Below are 18,082 nucleotides of genomic sequence, written 5' to 3'. Positions count from 1 at the left end.
ATAATAACAACAAATGAAGGAAGAAAAACAAGGCGACAAAAGGAAAGAAAAGATGAAAACGTAGCCAAGAAAAAAAGGTACAATCAAATTTAAAAAAAAGTAAAGTTAAAAAAATAAAAAAATAAAAAGAAATGAAGACGGGAAAAAGTGAGAACAATGAAAAATACAAAAAAGAAAAGAGAGAAAAAAAAAAAGAGAAAAACAAACAAATAAATGTAAAAGAAAGTGTGTGTGCGTGTGTGTGTGTGTGTATGTGTGTGTGTGCTTTCTCTTACCGTGACCCAGGGGTGTGACAGGACCTCCTCGGCAGTGAAGCGAGTGTCTACGTTCACCTGCAGCATCTGACTAATCAGCATCTAGGGAGGAGGTCATGTGACTGTTCAATGGACTGTGTTTATATACGTTACATGTCACATTCACACACTGGGATAAGAGCCAATCAGCATCAACTACAGTTTACTAAAGTCTTTAACCAGAGAATCTGTCAACACATGTTACATAATATTAACTTAAGAGCACAAAACAAAGGTTTGTCATCGAGCAGACTAATCGATAATGTCAAAATGTTCAATATCCACCGCAACAGGAAGTTAAGAATCCAAGTGAGCGTTACCTTAGCGGGCAGGCTGATCGTGTCCCAGTCTGGAGACGGGAACTCCAGCTTCCCTCGGAGGATCTGATCGAACAACTCCTCCTGCACGTTGTTCTCACTGAGGGAGGGAGAGGAGGGAGGAGCAATGACTAATGTGTAGACTTCCTGTTTATCAACCAAAGACATAAAATATAAACATTCAACAAATTTAAAATGTTGATGTTTGTGAAAACCGACCTTCGAAACGGAGGGAATCCACACAGCAGGATGTACGTGATCACTCCAGCTGCCCAAATATCTACCTTCAGACCATAACTACACACACACACACACACACACACACACACACACACACACACACACACACATGTACACATCAGTTTAACACAAGTGTCAGTTCACAGTTCCACTCAGATCCTGGTCTGAAGTTCCTCCTCACCCGGTCTCGGCGATGATTTCCGGCGCCACGTACGTTGGCGTGCCGCACACCGTGTACAGAGGTCCCTCCACCACTGTTGCCAAACCGAAGTCACCGAGCTTCAGAGACTTGGTGCCGTCTGGATACTCACACACCTGCAGGACACGCAGATACACACCTTAGATACACACATCAGCACAAAGCAGGGGATTAAGGATGCTGGTGAACGTCACTTACTGTACCTTTAAAAACAACGTTTACATTTAAGTTAGTTAATATGTATCTATGTGTGTGTGTGTGTGTGTGTGTGTGTGTGTGTGTGTGTGTGTGTGTGTGTGTGTGTGTGTGTGTGTGTGTACCAGCAGGTTCTCAGGTTTGATGTCTCGGTGGACGATGTTCATGCGGTGCAGGTACTTGATGGCTCCGGCCAGGTTGAACACCATGGCGCTGGCGTCGCGCTCGCTGTATTTGGTGGACGAGGTTATGGCGTCGAACAGGTCGCCGCCCTGAAGGAGGCGGAGCAACAAAAAATAAAAAACAATGATTCTTTCATTCTGATTGGACGGCTTACTAACGGAGAAGGAGAAGAAAGGAAGGAGGTTAAAAAAAGAGGGAGAACCTTGACGAGCTCCATGACGAGGAAGAGCTGACTCGGAGTTTCGTCCACCTCGATGAGCTCGATGATGCTCGGGTGTCGGACCCTCCGCAGAACCGCTACTTCATTCTCTATCAGGTGCTCCTGTTCACACACACACACACACACACACACAGACATATGTTGATTTAAATTTAGATACAGAAAGACAGCAACACCTTTTAAAACCTTCAAACACAACCGTCTCAGAGATTACATCGGTCTTCCACCAGATCTGTGTCCGATCCTCCTCCTCCTCTCCTCATCCATGTTGTCTTTCTGGTCCTCTGAAAACCTCTGACCTGTTGACTCCAGGCCTGGCTCCGCTCATCATGACTTTGGTTTGTTGTTGTAGTTAAGTGAAATACGATCTGGTGATAACACAGAGTGTTTTATTCTGAAAATTAACCGGATGTTTTCATTTTGTTTTGGTGAAACCTGACTTCCTGTCCCGCTCCATCTGCTCTGTTGAGATTGATGCGTCGTGCTCCGGCATCCGGCACAAATAGAAGTCTTGTGTATCTGATCCGGAGGACTCCGACCTGCCGGATCAGAGATGCAGCTGGGACGCAACGGAGTGGATCCAGTGGAAGTTAACACATTGACTAGAATAGAAACCTATCAGACCTAGGGCTGTGACGGATCAAACACAGATCTGGTGGAATTTGGCTGTTAAATGTGAAATCAGAACTTTGGGCCCTCAGTTTTTATTATTCCACTAAAGTTTGAAGGTAGTCAGAGCGTTACCTTCCCACAGCAGCGAGCTTTGTCGATAATCTTCAGAGCGTACTCTTGTCCCGTCGACCTGCCAATCAAAATAAAACAGAGTTAAAATGGCAGGCTTCAAATTTCTGCTTTGATCTAACCAAAACCGCTCCAGTTTACCTGGAACCCCTCATCCAGGTCTACACCCCTTCTCGCCCCGCTACGCTCAGCCTCTGAAAAGGCGCCTAGTGCTTCCAGCACACAAGGCCTCAAAATCAAAACCACTAGCTGGACTCTTCTCTTCTGTTGCCCCTAAATGGTGGAATGAATCGTCCAACTCCATTCGATCTTCAGAGTCCCTCTCTACTTTCAAAAGACAGCTAAAGACCCAGCTCTTTAGGAAGCACTATGCACTTAGCTAGACTGGTCTCCACTGTTGTCCCCAGTGGCAGATCATGTCTTCCAGCTACAGTTGACTCACACTGTCCTGCTCTACTCTGGGACTCTGTGTTCAGGTCTGGAGTGACCCAGCACTTGGTACTTTGGTCATTATTGTGGTGATGTTAATTGTTGATGATAATAATGAAGGTCTTAAATGGTTTGGTTCCTTCATTGTAGATGTTCCTTGTTTACTTTGTGCATTGCCTTTACACTGCTTGGCAGTACCTGCACCCAAATGGACTTGAAGCACTTTGTTCCTCTTACTGATCTTGTTTCCTCTTGTCTAGATCTTTGCTTGTGTTGTTCTTGTTCTCGTTCGTACGTCGCTTTGGATAAAAGCGTCTGCTAAATGACATTGTAACATCTCTGAATTCTTGCAGAACCCTCTAACAGACCTGTCGTTCTCCTTTCCTTGTACGTTTAAATATTACAACAGTTCTTTTTTTGAATGTTAAATCTGTTTAATTCAAATATAACATTGGTGTTCTTACCTTTCCACACACTCTTTCACTACAGCGAAGTTTCCATCCCCGATCACTTTCCCCACCTGGTACTTCTCGTTGATGATGGAGGACGAAACGGAGCGGTTACCGTTCACTGTGAAGAGAAGAAGAAGAGAGCTTTTTAAATCTTTCATCTTTGAGGTCATCACTCAGCTTCTCCCTCTCTCAGGTTTCTGATCTTGTTTCTGTTTTTACTCTCAAACACTCTCAGCTCTCAAGAAGACGATGACTCATGACGCTCGCAGTGTTTTTATAGCGACTCCTCTGCCTTTTATTGAGTCTGTTTTTAAAAACTCAGAAACTATTCCCCAAACCTCCAAACCTTTTAGTCCACTCTGACCTCCTCCTGCGTCAAGGATATTTATAGAGACTTTCAGGACTAAACAGACTGAACATCAGGTCTTGAGTTCCTGCTCGGTTCAGTTCAACCTTCATCAGAAAGACTTTGAAATGTTAAAATAAAAACATGAAGAAGACAAACCTTCTACGGCGGAGTCGTCCGGCTGCTCGGCCTCTCCGTTTACATCGGTGGAGGACGCTCGACGAGGAGAGACCTGCAGAGACATGAGAGAGAAAATGTCCTGTTTCAAAATAAATGTTGTTTATATGAGGATTTAATATTAATGTAGAGCACGCAGTAAGAAAATGTAACATTTAGAGAGAAGGATGAAGGAAAAGGATGGATTTCAGAGGTCATAAAGAGAAAGTTAAGTTTGGATGTTAAAAAAGATGATCTGAATCTTAATGAGTCCAAAATGATGTACAGATATTTTAATGAACATTCTCTGAAATATTTCAATACGTTTTGTACGCTGATGTTCGATAAAAACTTTCAAAAATAAATAAAAATAACCAAAAAATGAGCTTCCAAAAAGTTTATCCACAAAAACCCAGACTGGGAAAGACTCAGATCAATCATTAAACAATCAATTCATCTCTAATCCTGACCTTGAGGCTGCGTCGAGTCCCGGGGCTCGTGGGGGAGGGGCTTGACCTGGCTGACTTCCCCGCTGACTGAGATCCTGAGCCCTCATTGGCTGCACACGAGAGAGAGAGAGAGGAGTCATTATCTGATATCGATAAATTGAAAAGTAATTCAGGGTTTTCTTAATGCGGCGCTGTCTCACCTGGACCAGGTGACTTGGTTCTGGTCGGGCCTTTGGGGGGAGTCCTGGAGGAGGTGAAGCCTGAGCCGCTGGGAGACTTGGGAGTTGTTTTTGTAGGGACTGCGGGGCGAGATGTTTTGGTTCGGCACTCTGAGACAACGAGGAACATGATGTTTGAATTACTTTACTTCTTCTGTTCTTAGAAATCTCACAAAGATCGAGTTATAACAATAAGAACTATTATAATGCAGAAGTTCTAAAAACTGCAGTTCATCGAGTGTCCACTAGAGGCTGGCTACAGAAACACCAGAAACCACATACACACCCATTCAAAGAAGACGATCTTTACAGCTGAAATAAACATGTTTACAGCCTGTTGCAAAAAATTAGTTTAGGTCTGATAAGCTCATTTCTCTATCAGCTAACACTGTACGGGGTGAATTTTTTTTATAAAATGTTATTTTTGAAGATTTTAAACTGACAGGTTTTGCCCAAATAAGGGCGTGGCTGACTTGATTGACAGGCAGGAACACTGTAGCTGTTAGCGAGGAGGCTAAAGGCCCGCCTCTTTATCTCACACTAGCTGGTACAAAGTTAGGTTGTATTCAGCATTTCCAATATACGTCACAGATACTACGTCTCTTTATTATACAGTCTGTGGTCTTTTTCTGGGATTACTCACAGAGATAGCCTTTATGCTAGCTGTTTGAGGCTAAGAACACTCTCAGTAACCAGCAGGTTTTCACAGTTGTGGTTTAATATGAATATTTTTCTCTTGGCCCTGTGGATTTGTGATATATCTACAGTTAGTCTAAACGTATTTTTGTATCTCTTCTCTTGGTTTCACAGTTGAGTCCTTTAAAAGCATGACGGCTCATCTTTCCCTTTCTTGAAGCGGCTGTGAAAACATGTTTTTTAATTCAGAATATTTGAAGAAAGAATCATTAACTCACATTTTATTCAGGATGAAATGTTAAATTTGATCCAAGTGATGCTAGGAAGTTTAAAACATTTTCATCACTGTGTTTTTAGTCACTGATTTCAAACTTCAGCTTCTATATGAACACTAAGATAAGTTTCTTTTTGATGTTTTTCAGTTTGTTCTTATCTTCTAAAGTTGTGTTGTCTTCATTTCCTGTATCCAGCTCACACTGATTGTAAAACTGAAATGTGGAAAAGAAAGAAAGAAAGAAAGAAAGAAAGAAAGAAAGAAAGAAAGAAAGAAAGAAAGAAAGAAAGAAAGAAAGAAAGAAAGAAAGAAAGAAAAGGATTAAATGTTCTCGTCTTACCGTTTACAAAAGTCGGTGTTTTGGTGCTGTGCGTGAGCACGAAGTCGTCCTGAGCGTAGCGAAACTTCTCCGGCCCACACGCCATGAACACATCGTCATCCCCGAAGAAATCCTGCAGACACGTCAGCTACGAAAAAAACACACGAATCACAAACACCTCGGTTAAACCTGCAGGGACATGAACGTGAACGTGTGTGTGTGACCAGGGGCGTCAGCAGCATTTGGAATGTGGGGGGGACATATTTTTGCGGGGGGTCTGGGGGTCCGACCACAGACAATTTTGAAAGAAGTAGATGCAATTTCCTGCATTCTGGTGCATTTTATCATGTTTTTAGATTGAAAATTATCTACCTCTTTCATTGTGTTTCCTTGGAGCCAGCATGGTCTGCAATTAATGACTACTATTATGTTCTGGTGTGATACACAGAGGAGTGACACTGACTACTTTTTGGGCACTTTATTCTCTATTTAATTAGAGCTAAAGATGAGGATTGGAAGTTGAAAAAAAAGGGAGCAATACAGGAAGCGTTGTGGTAAAAGCGATGAAAAGATAGTGTGCCTCATAGACAGTTGTTGTGCAGATTTATTTGGTCAAAGAACACAGCACAACATGCTCACAGTTTGTTGCTGATTCTGCATCACATCGGAAACACAAAAGAAGGCTTTTAGCCCTTCATGGTGATGTGATGTGTATTAGTAGATACAAGTATTTAGCTAAGATCATACAAAGGCTCCAAAAGTGTGACCTCTTTTGTCATTTGCAGACACAAAAGACTGGCAAATCTCCTGTATGTCAACTTGATCAAGTTTGTCTTGGTGGATGTGGCAAACAGCCACATTGTTCAAACGCTGTTGAGTCATGGAAGAGCGAAGCCATGTCTTAAGCCTTCTCAAGGCACTGAAACTTCGTTCTGCTTCTGCTGAGGAGCATGGCACAACAAGAAGAAGCCTAACCAACACTTCTACTTGTGTGAATAAACCACGGACCTCTGGCAGCATAGCTCTCAGGGTATCTACTACCTCACTGACTTTGCTGCAGGGATACTGAAGTTTAAACATTGCCAGCTGTACCTCCAATGAATGCCGGTCTAGTTCAGGGTAAGAACTGACAACATCCTCCACCTTTCCAGTGATTAAGACCCTTTCAAGTTCGTTTAGTGTACGGAAGCTGCTCTGGTCAAAACGCTTCGTCAACTGGACCTCAACTGCATCCAACATTCTGAAGAATTCTATTCTGTAGAACTCCTCAGGGGAAGTGGGTCTAAATGCAGGTGCATTTCCTGTGAAACGCTTTGGGGGTTTCCGGATGTGAGGAGTCTGGATAACCTCAATGTCCAACTCCTGTATCATAGCACAGGCACGGGTATATACACGATGAAATGTTTCATCTGATCTCTTCGCTTGAATTGTGCTTTTCACACAATCAACCGCAGCCAGCATCCCTGAGACACTCACTGTCTTGCTCTGAAGGGAGCGGTTGAGACACTCAAGTTCTTTTAAAACTTCAAGGGCCATAACAAGGCTAAGCAAGATGTGCCCCTTCTGAAACCTCTCCAGAAGCCCTCTTGCAGTTTTGCAAGTGTCGGAGGAACCAGGTGCCATTTCCTCAAGACTGACCAAAATCTTTTCATATTGATCTACAACTGCCTGGATGGCTACCACCCTCATGAGCCATCGTGTGGGGCAGAGGGGCCTCAGAGTTTTGAAACTCCCTGCTTCTGACTGGGCAACCTCCTTAAAGATTGTCTTGTATTTTCCAGATAGATGGTACAGAGTGCCAAGTTTGTGGACCAAATCTAACGCATCAGACACAATAGTGCTGGAGCTACAGACTGTCTGAGTCACCAGATTAAGGCAATGAGGACCACAATGAACGTAGAGAGCAAGAGGCTGTGTTTCTTTTATGACTGCCTGAACACCTTTTGCTTGACCTGCCATATTTGCTGCCCCATCATAGCTCTGCCCACGTAGGCAGGATAAGGGCAGGTTCAGTCGAAGGAGGACATCAGTTGCCATCCGAGCCAACTCTTTCCCTGTTGTTGAGGAGACTTGATAGAGGCCTACAAAGTCCTCATGAGGTAGCAAATCACTATCCACATAACGTAGGCATATGGCCTCTTGTTCACTCCCAGACAAATCTTGAACTCCATCAATTATGATGGAGTACATGAGTGTGGACACCTCATGTATTTCCTTTGATATTTTTCGCAGAATGGAGTTGCCCATAATATTTAACATCTCATTCTGTACTTCTGGGCTTGTGTAATGGTTACTGGGCTTACTGAGCCAACGCTTCAGCACATCATCGTCCTCTGCTCTAAGCTTTAGTAGCTGATCAAAGTTTCCCCTGTTACTCTCATGTCCACGTAATGCTAGACCCTGACGAGCAAGGAAACGAACTGATTGTATTATTTTCAGCAAGCATGATCTGGCCTCTCTTTGCTGCTGCATCTTCACTGATGATAACTGCGTTTCAATGCTTCTGTGAAGGTGTGTGTGTGTTGTGATAGCAACTTTGTGTGCGTGACTGTTTTCATGTGCTCGAAATTTCTCAATGGCTTTTTTCCAGTTTTTAAAACCAGAAACCACAAAGGCGAGATCAGCACATTTAGCAAGGGGGCTTACCTGCCTTTTGAATGCTTCTTTACAATAGAAACAAAACACCCCCCCTGCATTTGGCACATAGTGAACCCAAGGAAAGTCCCTAAACCATTTTTCCTGAAAGGTAAGAGTCTTATTCAGCAGATGCTGGGGGGGGATGACTCTTGGGTCAGGTTGATTTGGCATGTAGAACACATCCTCTCTGTCGTCCCTCTCAGACTGCCTCCCCTCACCCTCGTCTCTCTCAGTCCAGCTCCTCTCACCCTTGTCTCTCTCAGTCCAGCTCCTCTCACCCTTGTCTCTCTCAGTCCAGCTCCTCTCACCCTTGTCTCTCACAGACTGGCTCCTCTCACCCTCGTCTCTCTCAGTCCAGCTCCCCTCACCCTCGTCTCTCTCAGACTGGCTCCTCTCACCCTTGTCTCTCTCAGTCCAGCTCCTCTCACCCTTGTCTCTCTCAGACTGTCTCCTCTCACCCTCGTCTCTCTCAGTCCAGCTCCTCTCACCCCTGTCTCTCTCAGACTGGCTCCTCTCACCCTCGTCTCTCTCAGTCCAGCTCCTCTCACCCCTGTTTCTCTCAGACTGGCTCCTCTCACCCTCGCCTCTCTCAGTCCAGCTCCTCTCACCCCTGTCTCTCTCAGACTGGCTCCTCTCACCCTCGTCTCTCTCAGTCCAGCTCCTCTCACCCTCATCTCTCTCAGACTGTCCCCTCTCACCCTCGTCTCTCTCAGTCCAGCTCCTCTCACCCTCGTCTCTCTCAGTCCAGCTCCTCTCACCCTCGTCTCTCTCAGTCCAGCTCCTCTCACCCTCGTCTCTCTCAGTCCAGCTCCTCTCACCCTCGTCTCTCTCAGTCCAGCTCCTCACACTCTCGTCTCTCTCAGTCCAGCTCCTCACACCCTCGTCTCTCTCAGTCCAGCTCCTCTCCCCCTCGTCTCTCTCAGTCCAGCTCCTCTCACCCTCGTCTCTCTCAGACTGTCTCCTCTCACCCTCGTCTCTCTCAGCATCCCTCTCTCTTGCATCTCCATCAGAATGGGCCGTTCTCTCTCTCTTGCTCTCAATATTTCCCTCTCCCTCTTCCCTATCTAATGACTGTTGTTCCTAGAAATGACAATAAGAATGAAATTGGCTATTCATTCCATTTCATTATTAATTTTCATAATTTCACAGTAAACTTAAGGTGTGCTAGATTATGCCTTTTTAATAGTTGTTATACATATACTGATGCACTGGGATTTAGAAGATTTTGAAAATACTAAACTTCCCAATAAGTCATGTGACATTTTCCTTAACTACCTGACACCTTTCAGCACTCACCTCAGCAACAGAGCTGTCTCCAGTGCCCCTGCATAGTGCCCTTGCCTCTGACTCACTCTCAATCTCAACCACCTATCAGGAGACATGGAGATGCATTGAGCATTCTTTCATATTGATAATTGAAATAAGCTTAATGTAGATTGTTAATATGAAGATTTCTGTGATGTAGCTAAGTCCTGTTATCAGCATATCAAATACACAGGTAGTATAGCAGCCTAATAATTATGTAAGATACATTAGCAATGGGCCACCTCCCTAAGACATGACTGAGCAGTTTGATAGTTCAGAAATTGTCAGTCTTTTTTTAATGGACGCTGTCAGAGAGAGGAATAAGGTCACAACAGAGAAAAAAAGTGAGTGAAAAAGACTCTAAATATGTTTAGAACTAAAAATGAACTTCCTTCTGTCGATTTCTTGTTTTTATAACGTCACAATTCCAACCTTCATCCTTTATCTGGGCCTAGGACCGGCAAAAATGACTGAGGAGAGATACTCTGGCAGCTACCTCAAATTATATTTTTTGTTGTTTTTTTTAATTCTATTTTTTATAAGTTTAGTTTTCTTAACTTTGGTTTAGTTTTGAAGCTTATGGTCCATTTAAGAGCCTACAACAAATCACAGAGACGTTAACATTAATAATTAATAAGTTTAATATGTTTTTCTTTTTTTTTTTGTTCTAATGAACCAAAAAGAGACAATAGAAAAACTGTTACAGCGCCTTTACAGAGCGGTTAACATGCAGTCTGGATGTCGTGAAGGCTTGAACATCTCCTGCTCGGACTGCAGCTGAGAGGCACTGCTGCATGAAGACTGGGCTGCCTGTGAGTGCTTTGAGACAGGGAGGAGGGGCTCACGGCAGCACCCGCTGCTCACTGAGAGGAGCATAACAATACGTGCTTTCACATTAGAGTCTCCTATAGTCTCCAATAACACCAGAAAAATTCTCTAGATTAGTCGACAGTCGCTTTTTAAAAATAGAGTCGCTAGAGGAGTCTGAATACTCGCTAAATATAGTGACAAAGTTGCTGCAACACTGCTCCCGCGCAAGGTGCCTGATGAGACCGACGAGCTAGCCTGCAGCCTCGGGGTGGTAGCCTGCTAACACTCTTATCAGAAATGCTGGCTGTGTTTGGCCATGGAAGAACGTGACTTATCTGTTTGATCATTGATCACTGAAGGGAAAACTTGGGCAACTCTAACTTACTTTCCTTTTCTTCGAAAAAAAACGCCTTATGTCCATCTCCCGTCTGTAGCTCAGTCAAACAAAACTTGAGTAAAAGCCGGACATTATGACATTTGTAGTTGCGTGCGGCTGTGTGTAGGAAACCAGGAAAACGCGGAGTGGATATCTATTGATATAGGTATCCCCCCCTACTGATAAAGTGGAACGGATTTGATTGTGAAGTGACTCTGTGTAGGAAACCAGGAAATCGCGGAGTGGATTTCTATTGATATGGGTATTCTCCCTAATGAAAAAATGGAACGGATTTGATTGTGAAGCAAGGGAAAGAACGCTGAAGTAGATCGGTCATGCACTAATACTTTTGATGGCAAATGTGGGGGGGTCCAAACAACTTTTTTTTTAAGGTGAGGGGGACGTGACCCCCCCTAATTATATTGTGGCGACGCCCATGTGTGTGACGATCAGACAGCTGGGAATATTCAAATCACGTTAGCCGTTGGCAGCGCCTCAGGAGCGCTCAGAAACAAACACACGGCTGTCTGAGAGCTGTCTTCAGGATTAAACACAACATGTGGAAAAATGTCCCAGATTAAGGCAGAGAGAGGGAAGAGAGAGAGAGAGAGAGAGAGAGAGAGAGAGAGAGAGAGAAGACGGGAGCAGGTGAAGAAAAGAGGGATCAACAGAGGTCTGTGAGGATGGATTAGACTCCAGAGACAGACGGCTTCAGTTTTAAAGGAAACGGTCGTCATGGAGGAAATCTTCAGGGTTAGCTAGAGAAACCACGTGAAACTGTGACGGTATCTTATTTGTGTTGTTTTGTGTGCTTGTTCTGTGTTGTAACGCATTTTGTGCTGCCGTCTTGGCCGGGTCACTCTTGAAAAAGAGGTTTTAAATCTCAATGAGTCTTTTACCTGGTTAAGTAAAGAAAGAAAGCTAGCTAGCTTGCTAATAGTCAGTTAGCTGACAGAAGCTGTGTCCAAAAAAAGACTCAGTGCTTCCTTAAAAGTCCACAGGGTAGCTAGTTTTGTTGTGTTTTCAACAAAGTGTCCCACAATGCTTAGCAAAGGTAGTAAACAACCAATGGTCACTGACTCAGGACAGAACTCAGTGTTTATCCATCTTGGGTCTTAAAAGCTAGCAACAGTTTGAGAATAGGACAGATTTAGATTTGACCACCGCTCTGCAACTGAATGAAACTCCCTTCACTGTGGGTCTGTTTATATTCGGGTGTTTATGTTGAGTATTTTTATTCTGTGTGGGCTTTTAAATTATTAATAATCAGAATAGTGCTCCATGTAAACACAGAGATAGTAGCACAATACAACAAGAAAGCCACAGAGTACCGTCCAAAGGTCCTACAGAGTTTCTCTCTAAGGCGGCTGTCAATCAAAGTGAATCCGGAAGTAAAACCCCGTTTTTTAACCTCTAATAACTAACGAAGAAGAAACTTTTCAGAAAAAAGAGGCCTTGAACACAAAACAGTCAAATACTAACTACATATCACCACAGCATACGGATGAGAGAAACATTCGTACCACGTGTATTTATTTTTTAAAGTTTAATCGTAGCTCCATTCAAATGAATGGGGGAGACAGTTTTTGAGCTATACTGCAGCCAGTCACTAGGGGGAGCAGGTTTTGTGGCGGCCTCACTTTGAGTCTATGGTTGTGACGTGTCTGATGGTGGAGTCCATGGACTCCAGTTTCGCTCAAATACATGACGTTATTATGTAACTGATGGGGTCTGTAGTTGGAGGAGTGAAATTAGCTAATGTTAGCATAGCAACGTGGTTTGATTAACGTCAGCCACGTACGGGACCAAGAGGAGTCATGGCAAGTGTTGATCTAGATCGTTAAGTTTGTTGTTCCTCCCCACGGCGTTTCAGAACCTATAAAAATAGTAATATTGGGCACGGATTTGGCCTGATGGCTAAATTGTATGTCCATGAAGCGGTTGGCCCGGGTTCGATTCCAGCCTGCGGCCCCCTTCCCACATGTCACTCCCCTACTCTCTCCCTGTTTCCAGCACTATCCAGTGTCCTCCCCACTCTAATAGAGGTGCAAAAAGCCCCAAAAATATAACTAATATATAATATAATATAAAAAATAGTAATATTAGCATTTCCACTTATGAAGCAAGGAGGACAACAATCAAACTTTTGGCGTTAATGTAGCCGTTGCCTAGCAAAGGTGTTAGCACTTGGAACCTCAAGCCACTTATTTTCACGACTTTACGAGGTCTATTAGCTAGAAGTAACAGTGAATGCTACGTAGAGTGTAGTGACTTAGCTGTCAGTAGCTAATGAAAAACGCCATACATTTAAATTCATTAAGACAGAAGGTGAGCTTAAATTCTTAGCTTATATTTCCCTTAGCAAGTGGACATCTTAAGCTATGACTTTACGAGTTCTCCTTCAGTCTTGTGAACCTAACCGTTGTATTAGCTTAGATCAGTTGAATACTTAGCTAACGTTAGCTGGTGGCTAACGGGTAAGGCTAATTGATTATTGAGCTCTGATGTCATCAAAGGAAACGGAATGTTGTGATTGGCTTTGATGACGAGAGGAATGGAATGTTGGAGTATCCCCATACACACTAACCAGCTGGAGCTAAGGAGACAGGAGCTAAGGAGACAGGAGCTAAGGAGACAGGAGCTAAGGAGACAGATGGAGTGGTGTTTATTTCCTCGTCTCCTTCCCCAACAAAAAACAAACATCCTTCAGTTACTTATCTAAAAACGGCGAGAAGAGGAGGACAATCACGAGTGTGTTTTTGTGTTTTGACACATTAACTTCACACTGTTTGCATCCTCTCCAGTACCCCCCACCCCTCCTCCCCTTTTGTCCTTGATTTTACCTCTCACTCCTCCTCTGTCCTTCACCCTCCCCCCCCCCTTTTTTTTTGCTTTCTACTAAACGCCTCCAGAACTGCACAGTGTGTGTTTATCCGTGTGTGTGTGTGTGAGACTGCGTTTGTGTGTGTGACTGCGTTTGTGTATGTGTAAAGCAAGGACGGGCTTGTTTCTGGGTGGCTTGTTTCTATGGTGACCACACTGTAGTATAAGTGGGTGTGCGTGTGTGTGCGTGTGTGTGGTGGGGTTTCCATCCTGCTGCTTGAAGTGACTGCACAAACTGAAAGGACGTAGGGAGGCACACACCGAACACACGCACACGCACACACACACACACACACACACACGCACACACACACACACACACACACACACACACACACACTCTCTCTCCAGCTTTGTTTCATTCTGACTGACTGAGTCTGAAAAGAGCAAAGTCGTCTGGGGCAGAATAAAAGCCTTCATGATCACGAGCTCCTTCAAAATAAAAGCCTCAATTAGAAGTAAAAACACACAGAAAGTCAATGAAATAACTTTATATCAAAAATGTAACTACTTATAATTAACTTAAATATAATTACTGAGGCTTTTACCTGTGTTCCAAAAATAACAATAAATATGAAATATTACAAGGATTAAAATGACCAATTCAACTATTTTAAAAATGTTTTAAAAAGTGGAAAATTGGCATAACAATTATTTTTTTTTAAGTTATATTTTTGGGCTTTTCCGCCTTATTGACAGGACAGCTGAAGAGAGACAGGAAATATGGGGAGTGGAGGGTGGGGGAAGACTTGGAAGACAATAGTTTCTATACATGGGGCGCTTAGACCGCTAGGCCACCAGCACCCCAAATTTAAGAATTTTTAAAAATGTATTAAAAAAAAGAAAATGGGCGTCACAATTTTAAAGTTAAAGGTGTTAAAGTTGTTTTTTCTCGGCTGAACTTGGGGTCATTACCAGCCCAAGAAATTCCACATCAGACAAACTCAAGAACATTCCCAAGCAACTAATGTCGCAGTCGTTTCATCTGAAATGTAATCTCTGACTAACCGACTAAGTCACAACTTATACACGGAGGTGCTTGTTTACATCAGGGTAGTAGAGCATTACAACTTTATGGCAGTAGCCACTAACCGGACCTACAGCCCCAACTAGTGGTGAGCGGCTGTACTGCAGCTTAGTCACAACATATGACCGACATTCCAGGCCTACAATAATACAAATTTTAATAATGAGCGAGGGTGACTATGTTTGACTGTTAAGTCGATTAAACACGCACATCTTCTTAAAAATTCAACAAATATATTTAATGTGAATTAGAAAGAATTAGAAAATGTGTTTTATTATAATTCTGAAGCTTTAACTGAAACACCCTCCATGCCGTCTCTGCTTCTCGTCAGCTCTCCACTGTCTTTGTGTCACTGCCACCGCTCTTATCTGTAACTTAAAAAGAGTGTGTGTGTGAATGTGTGTGTTAGTGTGTGTTAGTGTGTGTGTGTAGTAAAAATAGCCCTGCCAACGAACGTGCCGGAGGTTTAAATCCAGACTTTTTTTTAACTCGGTGTGAGCTCACAAAAGAGTTCCAGAGCGGATCAGAGAATATTCAGTCTGTTCAACGATGACGGAGGCTGACTGTCGCAGTTTTCACAGCTTTAAAACAGACTCCACATTTAGCTCCGGGCACCAAACGTGGAGCTTCAAACGAGACTGAACTCACTGTCCCCGCACTTCAAACTGAGAAAATTACGCCTTACGGAGGCAATTCAACAAAATCAATTCTTCACCCCGGCTGTGATTGTCTAATAATGTGCCGTAATTTGATTCTTCAGTGAACCCACTGTCACACAGCCGTCTTTAATTTAGATTAAGGGCTTTGGATTAGAGATAAAAGGAGGATAAAGAGAGGTTATCTTTTACAGAGATCAACAGAAGAACTGTCTTTAAGAGGTGTCAAAGCTACCACCTTAAAGGTGACATATCATGCAAAATTTACTTTTTAATGGTTCTCTCCCTGAAATCTGTGTCCCTGTCTACAAACCCCCTGAAAAGTCAAAGAATCCATTCTGCCCCTGTTCTGATTTCTCCACCTTTCTGTAAATGTGTGCTGAAACCAGCCGTTTCAGTTTTCAGTGTTTTTCATACGTCACAACGCCATCCGGTCTGTAACAGGAAGTCAGAGCTCGGAGCTTGTTCAGCCCATAGACTGTATAAAATACAACTCAACCCCTCCTCCGTTTTTCATTCCCTGCACACATGTGTGCTAACAAGGAGCTTAGGAGGGACGCATGCTAGTTGTAGGCTGTCTTAATAAACACAAAGGTCGCTTTGACTCCCCACGTCTGCAGATTTGAAGATCTAGTGGATGATTTTTATTTTTCATGGAAAAGTGCTAGCGCTAGTTAGCATAGCCACATAGCTACATGTTAGTAGCTGTGTACCAAGACACACATACTGACAAATAAAACAACAAGAAACACTAAATCTGTGACCAATGGTTCAGAAAGGTCCTGCTGCAGGCGCCTCTCCGTCAGGATCAGATTCTGGATCAGATTCAGAGGGTTGAAGTAACGCGGGTCTGTGAGCAGCCGTGTATATTCAGCCAACATGTAAACATTAGATCAACGTGCCGGACAGCCAAGGCCACATCCACTTCCTGAGGGGGCGTGGTCAGAGAGCTCATTCTCATTTAAAGGCACAGATACAGAAAACAGCCTGTTCTGAGCAGGGCTGAAAAAGAGGGGTTTACAGGCAGACCAAAATCTGATTTCAAAGTGTTTTTATGAGCAATAAACTTTGAAGACATGTTTTGGGGACCTCTTAGACCAATATATGTTGATGAAAAAGAGCAGAATATGTCCATTTTAATATCTCCAACTTTCAAAAATGTGATGTCGTAATAAGAAGTTGTTGCATGCATTATGAATAACTTGCATTAGTCTGTTCTTTAAAATAGGAAATCCTGATCTCACCTGCTTCCCATCCAGCGTGTACAGCCTCTTCACGGCCCCCGAGTCCAGCTTGATGGCCTCGGTGATGTCTGCGAGCACCTGATCGAAGGAGTGGGCCGTCTTCTTGTTCAGCAGGATCCTCACCGCCTTACGAGGCTTCACACCGCTCCGGATCACCGTCACCAGTTTAGGTTTGATGTAGTCTTTGCTCTCCCTGGACTCCCGACTTTCGGAGCGGTCTTTGAAGGTGGCGCCGGTGCTCGCTGACACCCCCGTGGAGGCTGTGGCGGGCCGGGCGGTGCCAGCGGTGGTGCTGATTCCGGCACTTGCTCCTGGCTTCCAGCTCGGGATGGAGACCTTGGTGTAGTCGACTTTTCGGTACGGCTCGTTGGAGGCACACACGTAGCACTCACCTGAGCCGAGAGAAGATTACAGTGGAATATTAGAATACATTATTTCTATGCAGTAAGTCAAATTTGGTGGCGTGGCTCGGTCCTGGGAGCTCCCTGCCCTTCCACATGCTTATGTGGAATGCCAAAGCGAAGGCAGGAAGAGCATCAGCAAAGACAAAGGTACAGAACAGAGTGAGCATCAGGGACAAACATATGACACTGGTAAAATCAGACACAGCAGAGAGGAGGAGCTGAGGTGGAGGAGTGTTGTAAAGCGGTTAGCATAAGAAACCTGTTTTTAACATTTTAATGTTTTGTTTATTTTCACGGCTGTCGGTAAATAATTTAAAGAAGTGTGAAACAGAAGCTGCTTCGTTTGTCTGTGAGGCATTGAGTTCAGGGTTGAAGGTTGTTATAGAGCTGCTGTAGTCAATAACTGTAGTCATCCAACCCATCTGTGTGTGTGTGCGTGTGCATGCGTGTGTGTGTGTGTGTAGATGAACTGGAGGTGACAGCAGATGTCAGGTTCACTCTCTCTCAGCGTGAGACGTGAGAAGGAAACTGAACAACAGATCAGCAGCTGATGGAAACAAAGAACAGCATTGTTCCTGTTCCTGCTGAACAGAGCACTCAGCACTAACTTAAGTATCAGTAACATTACCACGCTGTAAAAAATCAAGAAGTCAGATAAACATCTTAACACAATGTGATGTAGACTACTCTGAACTTCCTGTCTGACATGATTAGAGCTACAAACAAAAAAAAACGACATTATTAGCGTAAAGCTGTAAATTAACAAAGATAAAATCGTACATCTTAAGGTCTTTATAATAAAAATCTTGAAGTCTTTAGGCTAAAATTGTAAGTTAACAAAAACTTTTTTTTATTATGTGTAAAGTGTTAATTTACGATCTTGAAGTCTTTATAATATGAGAATAAAATTATAAGTTTACAGAAATAAAGACATCATGAGTGTAAAGTTGTACATTTACAAGAATAAAATGTTAAATTTACGATCTTAAAGTCCTTATTATACGAGAACAAAATTGTACGTTTACGAAAAAAAAACATGTTATATTGTGTGTAAAGTTGTTAATTTATGCCCT

The 18,082-nt window shown here is 43.3% G+C and overlaps 1 protein-coding gene across 1 annotated transcript in view; it reads right to left on the bottom strand.

The window, feature by feature from the left end:
- LOC117807326 (serine/threonine-protein kinase DCLK2-like) overlaps window positions 1-18,082 on the bottom strand; it is a 33,098-nt gene that overhangs the window by 7,858 nt on the left and 7,158 nt on the right. Inside the window, exons 3-15 of the mRNA XM_034676575.1 lie at window positions 16,606-16,997; window positions 5,689-5,815; window positions 4,421-4,549; window positions 4,242-4,330; window positions 3,775-3,847; window positions 3,282-3,387; window positions 2,392-2,449; window positions 1,630-1,749; window positions 1,370-1,516; window positions 1,032-1,165; window positions 830-907; window positions 614-710; window positions 276-356 (exon numbers count right to left, since the gene is read on the bottom strand). Coding sequence (XP_034532466.1) covers window positions 276-356; window positions 614-710; window positions 830-907; window positions 1,032-1,165; window positions 1,370-1,516; window positions 1,630-1,749; window positions 2,392-2,449; window positions 3,282-3,387; window positions 3,775-3,847; window positions 4,242-4,330; window positions 4,421-4,549; window positions 5,689-5,815; window positions 16,606-16,997 — 1,631 coding nt within the window. The remainder of the gene's footprint in view (window positions 1-275; window positions 357-613; window positions 711-829; window positions 908-1,031; window positions 1,166-1,369; window positions 1,517-1,629; window positions 1,750-2,391; window positions 2,450-3,281; window positions 3,388-3,774; window positions 3,848-4,241; window positions 4,331-4,420; window positions 4,550-5,688; window positions 5,816-16,605; window positions 16,998-18,082) is intronic.

Source organism: Notolabrus celidotus, chromosome 23 (assembly GCF_009762535.1).
Source record: "Notolabrus celidotus isolate fNotCel1 chromosome 23, fNotCel1.pri, whole genome shotgun sequence".
Lineage (NCBI taxonomy): Eukaryota > Metazoa > Chordata > Actinopteri > Labriformes > Labridae > Notolabrus > Notolabrus celidotus.
This window is presented reverse-complemented; position numbering and strand designations above follow the sequence as displayed.